Source organism: Stomoxys calcitrans, chromosome 3 (assembly GCF_963082655.1).
Source record: "Stomoxys calcitrans chromosome 3, idStoCalc2.1, whole genome shotgun sequence".
Lineage (NCBI taxonomy): Eukaryota > Metazoa > Arthropoda > Insecta > Diptera > Muscidae > Stomoxys > Stomoxys calcitrans.
The window spans coordinates 113,838,456-113,861,252 of record NC_081554.1 but is presented as its reverse complement, the minus strand read 5'-3'; the positions used below and the strand labels follow the sequence as shown (position 1 = coordinate 113,861,252).

At 40.3% G+C, this 22,797-nt stretch overlaps 1 protein-coding gene across 14 annotated transcripts in view; it reads right to left on the bottom strand.

Annotated features, from left to right (window-relative positions):
* The window catches only part of LOC106081144 (solute carrier organic anion transporter family member 5A1), a 147,526-nt gene that overhangs the window by 20,569 nt on the left and 104,160 nt on the right, over positions 1-22,797 (bottom strand). For all 14 annotated transcript variants that reach the window (XM_013242904.2, XM_059365310.1, XM_059365309.1 and 11 more), the window contains 6 exons: positions 8,685-9,313; positions 8,148-8,612; positions 7,968-8,068; positions 1,621-1,813; positions 1,018-1,563; positions 519-933 (listed from right to left, as the gene is read on the bottom strand). In XM_013242904.2, coding sequence (XP_013098358.1) covers positions 519-933; positions 1,018-1,563; positions 1,621-1,813; positions 7,968-8,068; positions 8,148-8,612; positions 8,685-9,313 — 2,349 coding nt within the window. The remainder of the gene's footprint in view (positions 1-518; positions 934-1,017; positions 1,564-1,620; positions 1,814-7,967; positions 8,069-8,147; positions 8,613-8,684; positions 9,314-22,797) is intronic.

Genomic DNA, 22,797 nt, shown 5'->3' with positions numbered 1-22,797 from the left:
GTAGGTAGAAATAACTACGTTTTATACACTTATTTATTTATTTCGTTTAACTAATCACTGAAGACAATTTTTAAGTTGTTGCTCATTGTAGGGTTGTCGAATAAGCCAACTCAGGTCTCGCCACAAACTGAGCAAATATGGGAAGAACTCGTATCATTTTGTTATATATTGTCAATATTGAAGGCTTTCCATCAAAAAAAAAAAATATTGGTTAATTCAATCACTTCTATCCAAAAAGGGTACATTTATTTCAGCAAAAAATAAAATATTACGGATAGAAGCGATAATGTTAAAAAACATTCAATATTGATGCAGAAATTAAACTTTCGATAATTTGCCAGGTGCCATTAGAAACGGAGTAGAGATAAAATTTGTTTGGAAAAACGAACACAAAATTTCGAATACACTTTTTGTGGACAACCGAAATCATAATGTTGTAATACCCGGTACCAGTGAGTAGTGATTTGGGTGAAAAAATAAATACAATTAAAGCCAGTAAAGCTGGGCCAAGTACTTACTTATATCTAAACTTTTCAATGTCATATATGAGACAACGGCCTCCCTTTTCGCCACACGAAGACTTCCATAGCAGACAAGTAGAATCGATAAGGTTACCAAATAAAATCGGTGCTGGTATATATCCGAATAAGCGGAATATGACAAATTGCATGCCCAAGGCAAAGGATCGCTCCTCTTCCGAAACCGAGCGTAAAACAATCATGAGAAGTGGCATTTGAGTGGCGGCGACAATGAATGTCATGAAGAATAGCAGTATCAAAAATGGGTATATATTGCGGCAGGGATTGGCACAAGGACCGGCAGTGGCAACAGGAACAACAGTGACTTCAGCGAAGTTTTCATTGGCATTCAAAGCCTGAGCCTGACTGCCACCTGCTCCCAAAAATATGCTGCTAGAAATATTAGCATGAACACCTGAAAAAAAAGCATATAAGAATTGAGCCGAATAGCAACATCTGTTAGCGGTACACAGTGCCTTTCACACACATTCATACTTACATGCACAATTTGTGTAGTTTGAACTGGACGAAAATGCTGTACAGCCCGCATGGCAAGGGCTAAAATAGGTTAAACCATTATTTCCACACACCGGCTCGACATCACTGGTGAGACATTCACATCCGAAATTGCAAGCTGCCGTTAAGTTCACTTGAAATGGCTCCAATGTGCCATGTTTTGAATTATTATAATACGGCATCGTGGTACCAGCCATTTTCAGATTGTCACATCCCAAAAAGAACAGAAGTGCATAACATCCCAGGCAAATAATATTCGAAATTAGAACAAATGTCACAGCCCCCTTCGGTTTTAGTTGGAAGCGTTTAAGTACACAGCCACCAATAAAGATGCCAATGCACGCGCCCGGTATCGCAATCGATCCAGTGAAAACACTTGCTTGACTTTTGCCCACACTAAATTGGGTCTCCAGATACTTTGGTAGAAATACAACAAAACCTGATACGATCATCAATTCCATACAGGCTCCCAAGCAAGTGACAATGTAAATGGGATTTGTAACCAGGCGAAGCATAGAATGGGGAATATCTGCAATGGATGGATACAAAAGCCATTGCTTCTTGATCAGAATAATTATAGATTTACCTTTGATATCTTTTCCATAACCTGTGTCAATCTTTGGCTTTTCTGGTTCATCTTTTGAAGCTACCGAAACAATTTCTCTCTTGACCTTTCCCATTTCATCGGTATTTCGCGGCAGGCTGTTTGAATTATTCGGCACTGCTGGTTGCACTATTACAGATGCTTTGCGAATCTTCTTCTTTTCATGCGTTAATACCTGCAAAATAAAAGAAAATAGTTTTTACTTTGCAAAACGCATAGAGGTGCATTTGAACTTCATGGCCAGGAAAAGTAACACAACCGCAAAATAATTTCGGACCCTCCCCCTTACTCTAATTTTCAGAAACGCCACATCTCGGAGATGGGTGGTCTGACTCAAGCGAAATTTTGTGTGTTCTCTTTTAGTAACCTTAAAACAAAGATTTTATATCCAAATTTCGGATGGGATACCTATGGTAATCAAATGAAAAGTAGTTAAGAATGGAAAACGTATCTGATATTCAACCCCCAAAGCACCCCAAAATTTGACATATTTACCAACCAAGGCATATGGGACTCAAATGAAAGGAATTTGCGAGAATACAAATTTGACATCGAAAGTGGGACCAAGTGTTTGGTCCCCAAAAACACCCAAAGAGGAAAAATTTACGACCATAGCAATATGGGGCTCAACTGAAAGGTCTTTGGGAGTAAAGTAAGAATCTGATATCAATATTCGGAAAAAATGTCTATGGGGCCATCCCACCCCATAATACCACCCAAATACGAAGTATTTGCAGACCATTGCAATATGGGACTCAAAAAAGGGGTATTTTAGAGTGTAACACGAATCTGGTATATATTTTCAGGGCCATGGCACTGAGTGGTGTGTGCAAGTGTGCGACAATGTGTTTGGGGCACCGCCCCTTCACCAAAACACCCCCAAAGAGTTCAAATTTACCGACATATGTGGCTCAAATGAAAGGGATTTAAAATTAGAAAATCAATTTGATAACCAATTTTGGGGCCAAATGTTGGGGGGACGCCTCATCCCATAAACTCCCCCTAAACCAATGGCAATATGGGGTTTAAATAAATGGTCTTTGAGAGTAAAACATGATGCTGATATTTCTCCAGAGCTAAGTGTCTGGGGGATCACCTCAACCTGGAAAACACTCCTAAATCTTATATATAAAAATCAATATGTGTTTGTTTGTAGGTTTGTTTGTTTGTTTGGTTGTATGTTTGTGTGTTCTTATAGACTCGGAAACGGCTGAACCGATTTTCTTGAAATTTTCACAGATGGTGCATAATGACCCCGTGGTGAAAATAGTGTACTACATTTTTTGATATCTGAAGGGGGAGCGGACCCTCCCCCTTACCCTAATTTTCAGAAACGCCAGATCTCGGAGATGGGTGGTGCGATTTAAGCGAAATTTTGTGTGCTCTCATAAAGTACCCTAAAAATACAAATTTGATATTCAAATTTCGGATGGGGTACCTAGGGGGGCCGCCCCACTCTAAAACCTACCAAACATATATTTGGACGAATCGCGACAATATGGGACTCAAATGAAAGGTATTTAGGATAAGAAAACGTATCTGATATCCAATTGTCGGACCAAGTGCTAGGGGGGCCACCCCAACCCTCAAAACACCCTTAAATCGGACATATTTGCCGACCATGGCAATATGGGACTCAAATGAAAGGTATTTGCGAGTAGAATACGAATCTGATATCCAAAAATGGGACCATGTTTCTGGGGGTTCACCCCTTTCCCAAAACAACCCCCAAAGAGGACTTATTTACTGACCATGGGAATATGGGGCTTAAATAAAAGGTATTTTAATATAGAACACGAATCTGATATCCAAATATGTTTGGGGGGCCGTCTCTCACCAAAAACATCCCCCAAAGGGGACAAATTTACGACCATAGCAATATGGGGCTCAAATGAAAGGTCTTTGGAAATAAAGCACGAATCTGATATTAATATTCGGGAAAAGTGTCTATTGGGGCCACCCCACCCCCACAACCACACCCAAATAGGAAGTATTGTAATATGAGGCTCAAATAAGAAGGTTTTTAGAGTAGAACGCGAATCTGATATATATTTTCAAGGTCAACTCTCTGAGTGGCCGCCCACTCTACAAAACACCCCCCAAGCCGGTCATGTTTGCTGACTATGGAAAAGTGGGGCTCAAATTAAAGGTATGTGGGAGTAGACCACATATCTGATATCAACATCAGGGGCAAACTGTCTAGCGGACGTCCCATCACCATAACAACCCCCAAATAGAACATATTTGCTCACCAAGACAATTTGGGTCTTAAAGAGAGTGGAACTTAATATTCATAGTTTTTAGGGCCAATACCCCAAACCGGACATATTTGCTGACTTTTGCAATAAGAAGTTTAAATGAGATTAGAAAACGAATTTGATATCCAATTTTGAGGGCAATGGCAATATGGCGTTCAAATAAATGATATATAGATATATGAGAATAGAGCACGTTGCTGATATATTTGCAGGGCTTTAAATTTGGGGGACCACCCCAATCCCCAAAACACCCCTAAATCGGACATATTTACCGACCATGTCAATGTGGATTTTAAATGAAAGGAATTAGGGGGTAAAGCAATAATTGATACCCATTTTCGGGACCAATTTTCTGGGGTTTACCCCTTTCCCAAAATACACCACAAACAGCAATTTTTTACTGACCATCGCAATATGGGGCTCAAATAAAGGTATTTGGGATTAGAATACGAATTTGATATCCAAATGTAGGACCATGTATTTAGGACATCACCCCTTTCCCAAAACACCCCCAAAGGGAAAAAATTTTTCGATCATGCCAATATGTGGCTCAAATGAAAAGTATTTGAGATTAGAAAACGAATTTGATAACCTATTTTGGGACCATGTGTTTGGGGGACGCTTCATCCTGTATTTGAGAGAAGAGCACGATGCTGATATTTTTTCAGGGCCAAGTATCTGGGGGACCACCTCTCTCCGGAAAAAACCATTAAATCAGACATCATGAGAATATCGGGCTGAAATGAAGTATTTTAAGAATGGAGTACACCTTACATCCAAATATAAATTCGTAGACCAATAAAGATCATGTGGGATTCAGATAAAGGCACTTATATTGTTAAACTGTTAGTCAAGTTTGCATGGTATTTCACTAAAAGATCTTTAATTGTCGGAAATAAATATTCCAAGGGAACTTTTGTTCCGGGTCAGCTAGTCGGACATAAATATTCACTGATCATGGTATTTGGGAGTAGAGCACGAAATTCATAACCACTTTCGGGACCACGTTTCTGGGGGTCCACACTACCCCTAAACCAACCAACTACCACCGTGAGGACCTTCCTCTTCAAATTCCCACGAGAATATCGGGCTAAATAAGTAAAGTAAATAAAGCATTTTAAGAATAGAGTACATCTAATATCCAAACTATTCAGATAAAGGCTGTTAGTCAAGCGATATACATATACCATTTTCGTAGCATGGTATTTCACTAAAAGCTCTTTAATTGTCGCATATAAATATTCGATTCAGCTAGTAATAAATAATTCTTCTCAAGTTATGCAGCGCCAGTGTCAGAATGCCGCTCTTCGAACGACGAAGCACAGAGGGATGAGAAAAAAATAAGTGGAAATAAGTCTGCCATTTTGGAACGGAAAAAGATATCTTCATGACATGGTTATAGTTGAGGTGTTATACAGTTTATATGCAAAAGTCCCAGGGGCCCATTGGTGCGCCTTTAAAGTTGATCATCTCGGCCCTACAAAATTTTGTTCTGGCTGTCAAAAGAGCATTTATAATCCGATTTTCAAAATTTTTTGGATGGAAAGAGCTTAAAAGCGCTAAAAAATAAGCCTAAATGTGCGGAATATCTTTTATAGTGTCCAACAAATTTGACTAACAATTATTTTTTTATTTTTCGCAGAGGCTGGTCTCTTATTTTGCTGCTTGTGAAAGCATTTCAGAACCGATTTCAAATTTCATTTCAAAGTTCTGAACAAACTTTAATTTTTTTAACTGATTTGGAAAGCTAATAAAATGTACTATCTTTTTGTCGCGATATATGCTAAGATCCGATTCTTCAGTCAAAAGTTATGGGAGTACAAATCAAAAAATGTGAAAAAAGTCAATTTTTGCATTTTTTTCGTAAAAAAGGTAATTTCACTGTTTGGTCTCTACATAGAAAACTTGGTCCAGCACTATAAATTTTGCTTTCTGTACTGTAAAAGAAGACTTAATGTAGATGCGTTTTAAGTGTAATTTTTATAAATTGTGTTAACACTAACAGGAGATCTGTGAAGTACAATATTGGGATTTTTTTACAAAACAAACTGGAAAAACCCCTCGAGTTCACAAAACGCAAAGCTGAGACCCCCAACTTTATACCATATTTTCATTGCCCCAAGTAATAACTAATTGCACGTAGCAAATTTTTTGCGCCATCCAAGGATTAAGGTCTTTACGCACATTTTACTAAAAAATGTCAATTTTGCAAACATATTTTCCCCAGTGTGGGGATTTTGGTTGTTTTCATCAAGAAATGTGGCCAAAATTTCTACTCATTTTTTTAAAAAGAAATTGGATATCAGGTTCGTTTTATAATCTCAAATGCATTTCATTTAAAACTCTTATTGCAAAAGTCAGCAAATACATCCGATTTGGCCCTAAAAACTATTAATATTGAGCTCCACTCTCTTTATTTGTATCCAGATTTGTATTCTACTCGCAAATACTTTTTATTTGAGTCCCATATTGCCATGGTCGGTAAATATGTCCGATTTAGGGGTGCTGTGGGTCCGACAATTGGATATCAAATACGTTTTCCAATCTTAAATACTTTTCCCTTGAGTCCCATATTGCCGTGATTGGTCTATTTATGTATTTGGTAGGTTGTTGGGGTGGGGCGGCCTCCTAGGTATCCCATCCGAAATTTGGATATTAAATTTTTCTTCTCAGGCTACTATAAGAGAGCACATAAAATTTCGCTTAAATCGCCCCACCTATCTCCGAGATCTGGCGTTTCTCAAAATGAGGAAAGGGAATGATCCGCCCATTAAAGTTTGGATGTTAGATCTACTTCATTCTCCTGGATTTGGTGGTGGTTTGGAGTAGCCAAACTCTTTGCCCCGAATGTGGACATCAGATTCATACTCCACTCCCAAAAACCACATTGCAGCTACGTATTGCTATAGTTGGTATATATGTGAGGTTTAGGGGGAGTTTATGAGGTGAGTCGTCTCTGAAACCCTTGGCCATGAAACAGATACAGATTTGAGCATCTTTTTACCATAATCCACAAATATGTCCAGTTGGAGGGGTATACAGGGTGGGGCGTCCACCCACGTACTTAGCCCTGAAAAAATATCAGCATCGTGCTCTACTCTCAAATTTCTTTTATTTGAGCCCCGATTGCCGTTGGCTTAGGGGTGGTTTATGGGGTGACACGACCCCCAAACATTTGGCCTCAAAATTGGATATCAAATTCGTTTTCTACTATCAAATATCTATTATTTATCGCCACAGTAGGCAATCAAGACCGGTTTGAAGGGAGTTTAGAGGCGGATCCTGAAGTAAAATCGATTTTGTTTGAGCCCCATAATGTCAAACATTTCTTCAAAGCGACCACTTGGGATACCACATTCTTAAAGATCCGCAGGTCCCCTGTGTCCATCCCAATTTGAGGGGTGCTGGGGGTGGACAGGGCCCTCAGACACCTAAAAATGAATTTTTGTGTCAGATTTGTATTCTACATTTAAATACCTTCCATTTGGTACCCATATTGCTCAAAGCGGTTAAAGTGTTCTTTGGGGTGGTGATCTTTTTTTTTGTCACCCCGACACATTGGGTGACATTTTAATGCCAAGTTCGTACTCTACTCTTAAATACCTTTCGTTTGATACCCTTACTGCCCAAAGCGCTGAAATTGTCCTCTTGGGGCTTTTTTGGGGGGTAAGGGACCCCCCGAAAATTAAGAAATTTTTATACCAAATTCGTACTCTACTCTTAAATGCCTTTTTTCATACCCATATTGTTCTAATCGTGTGGATTTTGGTAAGGGGCGTCCCCTCAGGTTATTTGATCCCAAAATTTCATAGCAATTTCGTGTTTTCGGTCACCCATCTGGCGTTTTTAAAAATTGTGGTAAGGGAGAGGAAAAGTAAAGAAAAAGCTAAAACTACTTTTGTAACTTGCGAAGTGTTGAAAACGATTCGTTATTGATACAATTTTGACCAAATTTTATTTCATGCTTTGCCTTTAGGGCCTCAACCTGCTAGTTTCTTATATATTAATACTTTCATTGGACTTTGTAGTTAAAATGTAAACTTCGTCGAATTGAACACGACATTAACTTACTTTTGGAAATGAGAAAAAGGGTATCGCAACAAGCAGCAGTAGAACACCGCATAGCAAAAAGCCTCCCCACCACATTCCAACCCAGCGTCGATCTCCCGGATCTGAAAGGAGAAAAATGTTAAATCACGATACATGCATTTTATGGGAAATGCTAAAATTCAGTCATGTCTCCACTCATACCAATGGAAATTATGGAGGACGACAGCGAATCCATGTGGAACGACAGTAGATATGCGCCCAAAAGGAAACCAACAACAGGACCAAACGCTGCCATACTGTACATGCAACCAATGTACATCGAAGAACTTTCCGTCTTAACATGGTCGTCAACATATGTCGTGCCCAAAGTAAATAGAGGACTGCCGCCGCAACCCAGCAGCAGTTGAGCGATAACAAACAACAGCACTGGCCCGAACGTTGATAGTTTACCCTCGAGGCAATTATCTTCTCGCAATGTGTGTGGTGCCAAGGGAGGACTCGACAGGCCACTTGAAAGCCTGCCCAGATCCATATCTTGATTGCGAACCAAAGCACTACGACATATGTTGTCGCTGGTCTCATTAGCAATGCTGACGCCCGGATTAGCTTCGCCAGTGAAATGGGGCACCATAAAAACCAACGAGCCAATGCCCATGATGACTGCTCCTGTTGAAATACCAAGTTCAATTTAGAATTTAAACATTTAACTTCTAGTTTCATGCCAATTCTCTTACTTACCGATGCCAATCCACACGGGTATGTGGCGCCTACTTCCTAAATAACTGACGAATATAACAGTGATGACATTACCTATTTCATAACTGGACGCAATGAGGCCCGAATAACTGGACGGTATTTCGAAACGCTTTTCAATAGTCGTGATCACAGAATTGATGTAGCCCGAACTCAATGCTTGCTGTAAGGTGACTAGCATTGAGAGAAGCAATACGAATATCTTGATGCGCGCGAATTTTTGAACTCCTCGGGGTCGGCATGCCAAAATACCGCAGTCTTGGGAACGCATATCATCGTCGTCAACATTAAGGCCACATGTTGCATTGTTGCTAGCCACGGCGTATGCGTTTTGTGATCCATGCAAATTATTATGACTGTGTGGGTTGTTCCCAAGTACGGCCGAGGATTGACGGCTGTGACATTTGATAACTGAATCGGAACAAGCCGACGTTTTCGTTTGGAGATTCCTGGCATTATTGGTAAGTACTGTTGAAGTCGTTGTTGTGGCCGTGCTGCCTATTTCTTGGCCCTGGCCAACCAGTGTATGGCCTTCGGCCAAGTCTATGCTGCTATCATCGCCACTGTTCGTTTCGGAATAGAGGCCAGTCATTTGGTACATGGATTCTTGCCGTCTGGAAAAATAGAAAAAAAAATTTCAAATAATGGGTTAGCACTCTTCTTCTTCGTATGGAATAGGGAGAGGAGTCACAGTCTTTAATGCAAAGTTTAAATTCCGATTGCCTCTCTTTCCTATCTAAGCCAGCGACAAGCTATAGGATTGCTCTCGAAAAACTTGAGCAACCACTAAATGAGCCACCCATACCTCCTCCAAATAATCGTGTTGGCCCAACTTTTGCGAAACAAACTAAGTTATGCAACCTCCAGATGGCTTACCCTTTATAATTTTGGACAAAGGGTGATCAATAAATTGACTTTTTCCTAATATTGGGTTTCAAAGAGTTTGAAGAATGGTATTTTAAAAATTCAGCAAAACTTTTATAAAACATGTCAACGGAAGGTCGGTGGAGACTTTCCTGCATGAGGTTGTGCATAAAACAGAAGAATTCTTCGATGCCAACACGTTCACATGGGAGTTATGCTTTGAAATCGAGGAGACTTTTAATCGACACAATCACACAATACATACACCAGCACCAGATGGATAAATTGTGGGACCCATGAAATAAAGATAAAGCAGAAAGTGGCATAGGGCATACCACAAGAGATTTTTTCTCGCTACTCCAATGGGTGACCACCTTTAAAAAACCAATGGACATAACGTTCCCGTGGTGATCGGAGCGGAACGAGCTTGCTCATATATAGAGCTTGACGAGGATCGCCACCTCCACATACAAATGTGGCTACAACAACAACAACAACTACCATAAATAACCTAGTACGGATGCTGACGGTAGGATTTGAACCAGTTGAGGACCACGCCCACTAGGGGACCTGAGATTATTCTAAATATCCGACCCATAGACATACAGATTATGTGTGAGGTAACCACTGCGGCTATGAGATTTAAAGCGATGGGAGAATGGATAAAGGATAGTGACCGGCTCCTACCTACGCGGTATAATCGAGGCGACGATAGGAAACCTGAATAGAATAAAAGAGGTTTCGATGAGAAACCTGAGATGACAATTGAGGTCGAGTGCGAGACACTACTGCCACAGTCTTTGATTGGCACAACTCTGGTATTGCAGTCTGGGAGATCATGATATAAAGATGGATCAAAGCTTTAGGACAGAGTGGGCCTGGAGATCTACATTGAGAACCCAGGGACTGAGATCTGTTTCCGGCTGCTTGACCATAATACGGTTCTGCAGGCGGAGATCCAGGCGATCATGGAATACATGAGGTGGTGTGAAATTCTTTACGGACAGTAAACTGACCATCAGTGCAATAACAACCAGTCACGAACAGTCTTACAGTGTAGGAGGGAGATTAACGCCTTCTCTGAGGTTGGCATGATCCGCATCAACTGGGTGCCGGGCCTCAGCGGAATAAGGGGGAATGAAAAAGTAGGCGATTTGGCAGTGAATGCCAGAGGACTTCCGACAATAAACTTGGTTAACCCGATGCCTTTCTGGTCGACGCAGTCCGAACGACGTCAGTACGCAGTAAGAAGGACGTCAGTACAGCTTTCGGTATCACAATGGGACACATAGGCCTACGAGCTCACTTGTGCAAATTCGGGGCGGGAAGTGATAGCTTGTGTAGGGAATGTGGGGAAGATGATGAGACGATGTCAACGTCGTCTCATCATCGCGGCTAAAAGTCACCGGCACTTAGTTGGGGACATTATACCTAACTAGAGCCACATTAGGGTCTTGCTATGGAAAACAATTAAGGATTTTGTAAGTAGCACAGAATTTCTAACTTTGGTTTTCGTTTTTTCGAGGTTATTTTGTAGTAATTAGATCACACAACAAGCCGATTACTGGCTTAGGTGTATGACCATAGTGGCATGGGCCGATTAATATCCGCTCCCTCTCTTCAACCCATCCTAATCTTAACTCCTCTAAAACTCCTCTAAAACAAAAAAACAAAATTTTCCGTACTGAAAAAATTTCAATGGAATTTTCAATAGCATAAAGTTTTGATAAATTGTTCCCTAAAACAGTGGTGGTCACACTAACACATGTTTACACTATTTGCAAGCCTATGAGCTTATGTTCCTGTCCACGTACACAATAATATGCAATACAGAGTAGTTGGCACGAAGTGTTATCAATTTCACTTGGTATATCTGATGCACTAGAAATTACAGTTACATGACATTTGTTTTATTGACAGTTCATTATATTCTTTACAAGCCACCCAAAACATTTGCTCCTGGGTTTATTAAAAAGGAGCTATTCGTGATGGATTTCAAGCATAATAGTGTAATTGCGTTATATTTGGCTGGAAAATCAAAAACCGGCGAACTCAAACACCTTATGGTGGGTATTAAGTTCCGATTTCATAGTGAAGCCCAATATAAAAAAATAACGAAAAAAAAATTGTAAAAACATTTTCATTTGTGGTACCAAGTTCTTCACAGCGAGGAAATTTGACAATCGCCCCAGGGTAGCTGTGAATGATATAAGCAGCGGCGGGCAACTCAGCGAACTAGAGTCTAGGGTCTCAGAGGGCAAAGTATTCCATCAAAATACTGAGTGCCGCTTGAAACTTCAATTGACATGACAAGTAATTTGTGCCATCACGAATAAATCGCACTTGTGCGGAAAAAAAATCCGAAACCCAGAGTTGATATTGGTAAACTTAATGACCCGACAATTAATAACAAACTCCAGAACCAACTTAAAACACAACTTGGAGATATATATGAGGACAACGTGCAGGAACTATGGAAAAATATTAAAATCACAATAAATACGGTAACAAATGATACCCCAGGAAACCGATCACCGGCAAAATCATAAGAATGGATAACGGGCGAGATTCGAGAACTGTGGAAAGAAGAAAGTAAATATATAAACAGGGTGAAGTGTTTATTGACATTTGTCTTAAATCTTTGGATGTCAAAGTGGGTGGGAAAAACATTAGCCGGAATTCGATTCCACATACGAACGGTTCGGGCGAAATAAGAATTCTCTCTATAATGCATTGTGCGGTCCGCTGACCAATCAATTACAAACGGGTGTGAGTTCCTGGAATGTCTAGTATCCCTGACAAATATTCTTACATCAGGAATAAGAAGACGAATATCAGATGAACACACACCATGGAAGTACCGATAGAATTCGCTGCAAGAAATCTGAAGATATCCGCCACCAAATCTTCAGCCACACTGTTCACTACAAATACGCGTGAGGTGAATTCTGAGCTGACTGTGATGGTCGATGGAGAATTGATTCCGACCATCAAGTGTCCCAAAATACTTGGCGTCACATTTGACAGCTCCTACACTTTCTCCCCACATGCCACAGCAATCTGCAATAAAGTCAAAAGTAGAAACAAGGTCCTCAAGTCACTCGCTGGCAGCACTTGGGGTGCAGACAAAGAAACCTTGTTGACCACGTACAAAGCAATTGGCCGGTCTGTGGTAAGTTATGCAGCGCCAGTGTGGTCACGTCAGCTTTGTGACACGCAGTGGAATAATATTCAGATCTGTCAGAATGCCGCCCTCCGAACTGCGACGGGCTGCCTCCTTAGTTCTCATGTGGACCACCTCCACCAGGAGACAAAGATCCTACCAGTGCGAAGACATAACTACATGCTGTCTAAGCAATACCTTTTGGGCTGTTATCGCAGAAATCATCCAAATCATCATCTTGTGGATAGATACCCACCGCCCAGAAGCCTTAAGGTAGATCTACATGATCTAGAGCGTGAGGTCCAGCGCTACAAGAGAGAACCTCTAGATCAAGCGGCATATCAAGCGGGTCTGAACAACATTCATGCAGACACGGTAGCAGACGCGTTAACTGGCTACCGGGTGAATGTAGTCCTTGGAGTACGACCGCCACCCATTGCACCCGAAGAAATCGACCTCCCCCGGCAAACCAGAGTGATTCTGGCTCAATTACGTTCCGGCAGATGCAGCCGCCTCAATTCCCACAGAGCTAGGATTGATGCCGACGTGCAAGATGTATGTCCCGACTGTAACCAGGGACCGCACGATACACGTCACCTGTTTAACTGCCCGGCCAGACCCACTCGACTCAGACCCAGATCCCTGTGGACGCACCCCATCTTAGTCGCGGAGTTCCTGGGTCTTGACACTCAACAGAATCAAGCAAACGAAAGATAGTACACAATAAACTGCTACAACAACAACAACCGATAGAACAGCGCCAAACAACCCACATTGCGACGTAGTTCAATGAGGGCAATAGAGTTGGACACCCCACTGTCCCCAATCAACGCCATCGCTCTCTTCTGTACATGGTCCAGGAGCTCCAGGGATGATTTTGAAGCTCCAGCCCATACAGCCCATTATGAAAGTGGTGTAGATGTTAAAAAGATCAGACGGAGTGAAGTAATTCTTACACCGTTTAAGGAAGCCTAAACACCTGAATGCTTCTTTCGACACTTCAAATACATGTTTAGCCCAACGGACATCACTTTGTATTTTCATGCCCAGAACATCAAGAGATTCTGATTGCTCAACATCTACACCGTTGATAGACAAAGATGATCTAATGGGTCAGTGAATCGTTTGTGCGACAACAAGCAGCACTGAGTCTTCTGTCCATTAAAATCAACTCGATTCATGCGACCCCACTCAGAAATGGCCAGCAAATCCTGGCAGAGCGTATCGTCCATAACCCACCTCTTGTCCTCAATCTCTCGAAGACTCGGCCTATGGTCGAATAAGTACGAATGACAGAGATTACTGTCATCCGCAAATGAGTAGATCGGATTCGATGTTTGACCCAATAGATCGTTGATGAAAATAAGAAAAAGAGAAGGAGAAAGATAAAGATAAAGAACAGAGCTCTCGGATACACCTGCGGTCAATTTATGCTCATTGGATGAGAACCCATCTATAACGACTCGAATAGTGCGATCTCTGAGAAAGCTCGAAATAAATCGAATGAAGCCATTACCGACACCAAATGCGACAAGCTTTGATAGTAGTGCACCGTGCCCAACCCTAGTGCCATGAGGTCGCCCGTAGAGCGATTTCTGCGGAACCCATACTGTTGGTCGATAAGAAGGCCATTAGACTCTAAATACCTCACAAGATGGTGATTAACCATGCTCTCTATGACCTTGGAGAGAACGGAGCATATCGCAATTGGCCAATAATTCGCAGGGTTGTTTGCCTCACCCTTCTTGGGTATAGGCTGAACGTTCGTAACCTTCCAACGCACCGGGAAGACTCCCGCACGGTAGCCAAGGTTGAAAGGTTGCGTAATGGATGAGTGAGCGTCGAATAACACTTGCGTAAGACAAGTGATGATTTGCCATCCGGGCCCGGGGATTTTTTTTACGTCTAGATTCTTTTAACTTTTCTTTAACTCCACGAGTTCGAAAAAATATTTGGGGCATGACGCCAAATACATTTTCGATTGAGGGGAGTGGTTGATTGCTATTCCCTGCAAATATATCAGCCAACAGGTTAGCCTTATCAACCGGGTCAGTGAACGTTTGATCATCCCTAACAAGAGTTGGAATAGCTGAAGAACTACCCCTTCCTCTCTACACGAACGACCAAAAGCTCTTACTCCCTCGTGTAGAAGCAAGAACCTTAGTACGCAAACGCTGTTCGTAAAGAAATTTCTCGCGCCTAAGCACATTGGCACACGAAGATCTTGCCTGCTTGCGCAGCAGTTCAGTATTGGCATCTCTGCATGTCTGGTTAAACCAACTTTTAACCTTCACAAAAAAATAAAGGAATCCACCGGAATTTATAAAAAGACATAAAGCTCGATCTGAATTGATGATAACAATGTAGCAGTGTTTGACTTGGCAGACAAAAACGACGATCGGCGCTTGAAATTATTGTGGAGAACCCCATAACAAGAATCCAATTACAAAAAATAAAGTGGAAAATGCTATAAAATTGCCAAAAGATAGAAAAGCTACAGGTCCAGATGAAGTTCATCCGGAATTATTTAAACTGATAGATACAGACAATATACAACTCCTAACCAAACTTTTTAACAATAAATACGAAACCGGCTTATATCCAGATGATTTCCTTTGACCCACTTATATCGCCATTCCGAAGAAAGTTAATGCAAAACAATGCAGCGAGTTCAGACTAATATATCTAATGAGTCATGTACTTAAGTTTTTTCTAAGAAGTAAAAGCGTTCGGCCGGGTCGAATCTTATATACCCTCCACTATGGATCGCATATGTCGAGTTCTTTTCCCGGTATCTCTTTTAAGGCAAAAAAAGGATAAAAGAAAATAATTGCTGGTATTATAGCCATATCAAGTTATAATCCGAGACCATAGTAAAAGTCATTGCGTAATATTTCAGCCAATTCGAATAAGAATTGCGCCCTTTAAGGTCTCAAGAAGTAAAAGAGGGAGATCGTTTTATATGGGAGCTGTATCAGGCTATAGACCGATTCAGACCATATTTGAGGCGTATGTTGAAGGTCATGGGAGAAACCGTTGTATAAAATTTTAGCCAAATCGGATAATAATTGAGCCTTCTAGAGGCTCAAGAAGTCAAGATCCCAAATCGGTTTATATGTTAGCTATATCTGGGTATGGACCGATTTAAACCATATTTGACACAGTTGGAAGTCATAGCAAAACACGTCATGCAAAATTTCAGCTAATTTGGTTAAGAATTGCGCCCTCTAGTGCCTCACAAATCGGTTTATATGGCAGCTTTATCAAAACATGGACCGATTTAATCCATATTTGGCACAGTTGGAAGTCATAGCAAAACACGTCATGCAAAATTTCAGCTAAATCGGATAAGAGTTGCACCCTCTAGTGGCTCAAGAATCGGTTTATATGGCAGCTATATCAAAACATGGACCGATATGGCCCATTTACAATACCAACCGACCTACACTAATAAGAAGTATTTGTGCAAAATTTCAAGCGGCTAGCTTTACTAGCGTGTTTTCGGACGGAAATGGCTAGACCGACTTAAAATTTCATGACGATCAGGAATTTATATACTTTATGGGGTTTTAGACAAATATTTCGAGGAGTTACAAACGGAATGACGAAATTAGTATACTCCCATCCTATAGTGGAGGGTATAAAAGCTATTCACAAAATGATATATATCAAATGCGAAGCTGCAATAAGAAGTTTGGGTTCCGATAAAATATGGGCACAAGAGAGGCGTTATTTTGTGTGGAAGTATTAATTCAGAATTGTAGAGATGCTCAAAAAGAGGTTTTTATATGCTTTGACACGGTCAAGCACGACAAACTAATAGAAGTGCTTAAAGATACTGATATACAGGGGAAAGAGTTCCGATGCATAAGAAACCTGTACTGGAGTCCCTCGGCACGAGTTGATGTTAGCGGAAAGCAAACTAAAGAAATCGAAATTTCAAGAGACGTTAGGCAAGGGTGTATACTCTCCCCTCTACTATTCATTATATATTCAGAACGAACTTTCCAAAAAAAAAACACTTGAAGGCGAAAGCATTGGCATAAAAGTAAACGGCCAGTTTATAAACAACTAGCTGACCCGGGCCCGCTCCACTGTGCCTTCTTTTTATTTTATATGGAATAAAATTTTCCTTGGAATATCTATTTTCGACAATTAAAGATCTTTTAGTGAAATACCATGCTAACTTGACTAACAGTTTAACAATATAAGTGCCTTTATCTGAATCCCACATGATCTTTATTGGTCTACGAATTTAAGTTTGGATGTAAGGTGTACTCCATTCTTAAAATATTTCATTTCAGTCCGATATTCTCATGATGTCTGATTTAGTGGTGTTTTCGGGGGAGAGGTGGTCCCCCAGATACTTGGCCCTGAAAAAATATCAGCATCGTGCTCTTCTCTCAAATACAGGATGAAGCGTCCCCCAAACACATGGCCCCAAAATAGGTTATCAAATTCGTTTTCTAATCTTAAATACTTTCTTTTGAGCCACATATTGGCATGGTCGAAACATTTTTTTCCTTTGGGGGTGTTTTGGGAAAGGGGTGATGCCCTAAATACATGGTCCTACATATGGATATTAAATTCGTATTTTACTCCCAAATACCTTTATTTGAGCCCCATATTGCGATGGTCAGTAAAAAATTGCTGTTTGTGGTGTATTTTGGGAAAGGGGTAGAACCCCACAAAATTTCCCGAAAGTGGGTATCAATTCTTGCTCTACCCCCAATACCTTTCATTTAAGCTCCACATTGACATGGTCGGTAAATATGCCTGATTTAGGGGTGTTTTGGGGATTGGCCCGGAAAATATATCATTTATTTGAGCCCCATATTGCCATTGCCCTCAAAATTGGATATCAAATTCGTTTTCTAATCTCATTTAAACTTATTGCAAAAGTCAGCAAATATGTCCGGTTTGGGGTATTGGTCATAAAAACTACAAATATTTAGTTCCACTTTCTTGAAGACCCAAATTGTCTTGGTGAGCTAATATGTCCTATTTGGGGGTTGTTATGGTGGTGGGACGTCCGCTAGACAGTTGGACCCTAATGTTGATAACAGATACGTGGTCTACTCCCACATACCTTTTATTTGAGCCCTATATTTCCATAGTCGGCAATAATGACCGGCTTAGGGAGTGTTTTGTGAGATGGGTAGCCACTGAGTGAGTTGGCCTTAAAAATATATATCGTATTCGTGTTCTACTCTAAAAACCCTCTTATTTGAGCCTCATATTGCAGTAGTCAGCAAATATTTACTATTTGGGTGGTGTTGTTGGGGTGGGGTGGCCCCATAGACACTTTTCCCGTATATTGATATCAAAGTCGTGCTTTACTCCCAAAGACCTTTCATTTGAGCCCCATATGGCTATGGTCGTAAATTTGTCCCCTTTGGGGGATGTTTTTGGGGAGAGGCGGCCCCCCAAACACTTAGTCCCATATTTGGATATCAGATGCTAATTCTACACTCAAATACCTTTTAATTAAGCCCCATATTCCCATGGTCAGTAAATAAGACCTGTTTGGGGGGTGTTTTGAGGAAGGGGTCCACCCCCAGAAACGTGGTCCCACATTTGGATATCAGATTCGTATTCTACTCACAAATACCTAAAATAAATACCTAAATACCTTTCATTTGAGTTTCATATTGTTGTGATTGGTCTAAATATATGTTTAGTAGGTTTTAGGGTGGGGCAGCCACCAACCTCATATGGAGGGCAGCCAGCACCAAACTCCTTCCTGGAAGTAAATGGAAAGTGAGTCACTACAACAAGAGGCGTCACAACCATCAAGCCTGCTAGAACAGTGTCAATGTTCACGCCACAGCCAGCGCTCTCCATCCCATCAGAGATGCATGGACAGATTAATCTGTTGGAGATCCAGCTATCGGATGCACAAGTTAGGTTAAACCACAGCAACAGCCTAGGCCAAGAACTTCAAAGTGCGCTCCAAAGTACATAATCACAGGTACGTGACCATAAACGCACATCAGTCACAGCCTCGCTAACGTCATTTCCAACCGCCATTTACACCACGCCGCCAACAATATTTGGATGTTAATTTGCAAATTCACCAACCACACAAATGTACGTCTACAACCACCGCCATATTTCATCCAGTCACAAGCAAAAAACCGTTCTCGGCGATCAATGCTTTTATTTAGGTAGATCTTCTTAGAACATGTCAAACAATTTTACAAAAGGGTGATATTTTAAGAGCTACACGAAAGTTTTTCTAAAAAAAAAAACACACACACATAAAATTCAGAAAAATGCATGAGATTTGTATTTGAATCAATAGTACGGACCATATAATTTAATGATAGAAGATAATTTCATCCAAATGTTGACCGCGACTGCGCCTCAAATGGTCCGTCCGCTTAGTCCAATTTTGGCATACTCTTTCCAAAATTTCGGCCGGTATCTCACTAATAAATACTTCAATGTTGTCTTCCAATCTGTCAATTGAAGCGGGCTTGTCTGTATAGACAGGGGCTATGTTGAATCTCAACATAGCCCTACAAAAAATACTAAAGGCATTAAATCACACGACCTAGGCGGCCAATTGACCGGTCCCGAACTTTAAATAAAATTTTCACCGAACTCATCTCTCAATAAGTCCATTGTTACGCGTGCTGTGGCATGTGGCATCGTCTTGTTGAAACCACATGTCAATCTCTTGCATTTTTGGTAAAAAAAAAAGGTTGGATATCTTCTCATGATAGCGCACACCATTCTCACTTACGTTACGATTCGCATCATTTTTAACGAAGTACGGTCAAATGATGCCACCAGCACATAAACCGCACCAAACTGTGACTTTTTCTGGATGCATTGGTAGCTCTTGCAATGCTTCATCAATCTAAAATTGACAATTCAGCTTATTTGCGTACCCATTGAGCCAAAAATTAGTTTCGTTTCATTTTAATAATAAAAGTCAATAATTTGCAAGCGATGTTCGTTTGTAAGACGATTCATGGTTAAATTATAGACCAAACTGAAGATGTTTGACAGTGAAACAAAACACGAAACGAGCGTGAGCTATTTAAACCAGCGTTGCCAGAAATACAATAGCTAAAAAATTCACCATTTATAATCAATTTTTCGCAATTCGCCTAAAAGAACTAGCGCGAACAATAGTAAGATGGGTCCAAGAACCTTTGCTTATGTCGCTAGGGACAGTTTGGTGATGGCAGTTGTCGACAAGGGAGACGAACAGGGCTGCATACCTAGGAATAATTGGTGTGGGATAGTCAATTGACTGTCATCAGTAGACTACGATGTTCTTGCGCAATTTCCTCCAGTTTGTGACGACGCAAGCTGGTATCCGCGCACGGTTGGATACCAAGGATACCCTCAGATTTTGAATCGATACTTGGAAGACTAAGTGAATGTAATCCCAATCTTTCAACCAGATGAGTCTGTTGGATGAGGCTCTTGGTGACTGGAGACATGCAGTATTCGTACTAAACTCCGGCTGTCCGCAGATCTCCCAAACATGAAGTTTGAATGGAAAAAGCGCGCGTTAACTTTCTTAACAGAGCACGCGTTTTGATAATAAAATTCAATAATTTGCAAGCGTTGTTCGTTTGTAAGACGATTCGTGGTAAAATGAGGACCAACCTTAAGATGTTTAATAGTTAAGCAAAAGCTGTTTAAACCGGTATTGCTAAAATGATAACAGCTAAAAAATCACCCTCTATATGTTGGTTGTTGGTAGCATAATTCCAAAAAAATCAATAAGTCCTTTGAATAATGACAACCAAGTGAACGTGAGTGTAATTGAATTATTGTATTTTCAATTTAACAATTCCGCGCGGATATTTATAGCTACCAAGCAAACTGCTAGCATAGTATTAAAGCGTGGCCTTTTCAATTTAAAGTGCACGAAACTATGACATAAAGGTTAGCTTTAATGGTTCGTAAAGCAATGCCGATTGAGTACTGATGCCACTAAATTTGAGTTTTTGGGTCTTTTACAAAGAAATAGTCAACGTACCGACCGACAGTTACTACCAAGGAGTAAAAAACGTGCCACACTGCTTACCCTACTATGGTTTTGCTATACTGGCGAGCATACCTGCCCAAGTGTGTTGTTTGCACCGCCGAAAAAAAACATACAACAACGGCGCTATCGATTTTACTACGTATCGCCCATATTCAAATACACCAATTAATTATTTAAGGTGAATGAATCCTGCCAGCCCTAGATGACGAAAGAAAAGCTCGGCATAGCAAAGGCACACAAATTTAAGGCCTTCTTTGTTAAACATAAACAACGAAAGCCGGAATATTTCCATTGGATAAAATTTGATTGAATTTGTCTTAAATGAAAGAAGACACAGACGAAACCGAATAAGTGAAACGTTAAAAATCCGCACATTTTGTTTCACCTTTACGTTATTTTCAGATAAGCTCGGGTAAGTGAAATTCATTTCGAATCGAAAATAGCTATGCTCGGTAGCATTCTTTAAAAATGTGTTTTTGCAAATTTTTTTGATGACCAGATCTTTTTTGTTTTCCAAAGAAAATCCTTTTTCACTTATGCAATTTTAATTTTTTCATATAAAAACGAATTGTGGAGTGTAAGCGATGTATCATTTAAGCGAATTCAATTGCATTGAATAATGCCTAAAATGAGCGATTATTTTTAATTTAAGCGGGATATTTCACTTAAACATATTACACTTTTGCGGTTTCGACTGTAAATGTATTGCATATTCATAGAAAAAAGCCTGCTGATAAAGCAAACCCTGACTGTTGGCTATTAGTAGTTAAATTTACTGCTAATACAGCAGTAGTTTTGCTGTCACAGCGAAATATAAGCAATTTCAGAAATGCAGTCTGACTGCTGAAAATGTCTGCTGCCACGTTATTTATGATGGGGTTGTTGGGAAACAAAATGAAATAGAAGAATTTAATTATTTAGAAAGACCAAATACTAATAAGCACAAGTCATTGTTAAATTGTGCATAACAAAATATGGGTTTTTTAGTAGCTATATCTAAAAGTAGACCGATCTGAACCATATACGACGCGGATGTCGAAAAGCCTAACATAAGTCACTGTGTCAAATTTCAGTGAAATCGGATTATAAATGCGTCTTTTATGGCACCAAAGCCTTAAATCGAGAGATCGGTCTATATGGCAGCTATATCCAAATCTGGATCAGCTTTTTGTCACACAACTTCGAAATGTAACCCACTGTTTATACATCAACCTATCGCGACTTCAACAACATTGACTGGCCACTTCTGCATCAAAGTTTGGATGAAGTACCTCGGGAAGAGACTTTCTACATGGAAGGTGTCGATGTTTGTTCAATTTACGACACATGTATACCTGTCAAAGTCATTTATACTAACAGAAAACAACAGTCATGGTTTGCGCCTGAAATCAAGCACTAGATCAGTGTTCGAAATTTGGCATACAAAAGGTGGAAACGTTATAGACTGCATACACTGTATGACACTTTCAAATCCGATAGGAAAGTTGTGGTAAAAAAGGAGTATTACGACAGAAAATTTGAAAATTCAATGGATAGTAAGCGAAAATGGAAAGAAATAAGAACCATTAGAAGTGTTCCGCAGGTCTCGATCCTTGGTCCCTTAATTTTTTCTGTATACATAAATGATCTACCTGATATTCCGATGCATTCAGCTTTTCTCCAGCGCTAAGCCAAATTGCGTACTAAATGAAACCCAGAACTGGGCGAGTAAAAATAGTCTCTGTTTCAAGCCGTCAAAGACTAATCTAATGAAAATTTCAAAACGATCAGCTAACCAAATTCCTCCATTTAGAATTACTCTGACTCACTCAGCCATAGAAACTCGTGTTTCTTTCATCCTGCAACCTTGCTGTAAAATTCAACTCGAAACAGACATGAACCAATCATATTAACAAAGCTGTTAGTAAAGTTCAAGGAATTGTGCGAAGTTTATGGTCTGTGCGGACTTCTACACCATTTCAAGTCCGTATGCTTTAAGCGAAATCTTACCTCATATCCACTCTACTTTATGGATGTGAAATTTTCGCAAATTGTGAATCGAGAGACTTCAACAAACTGAA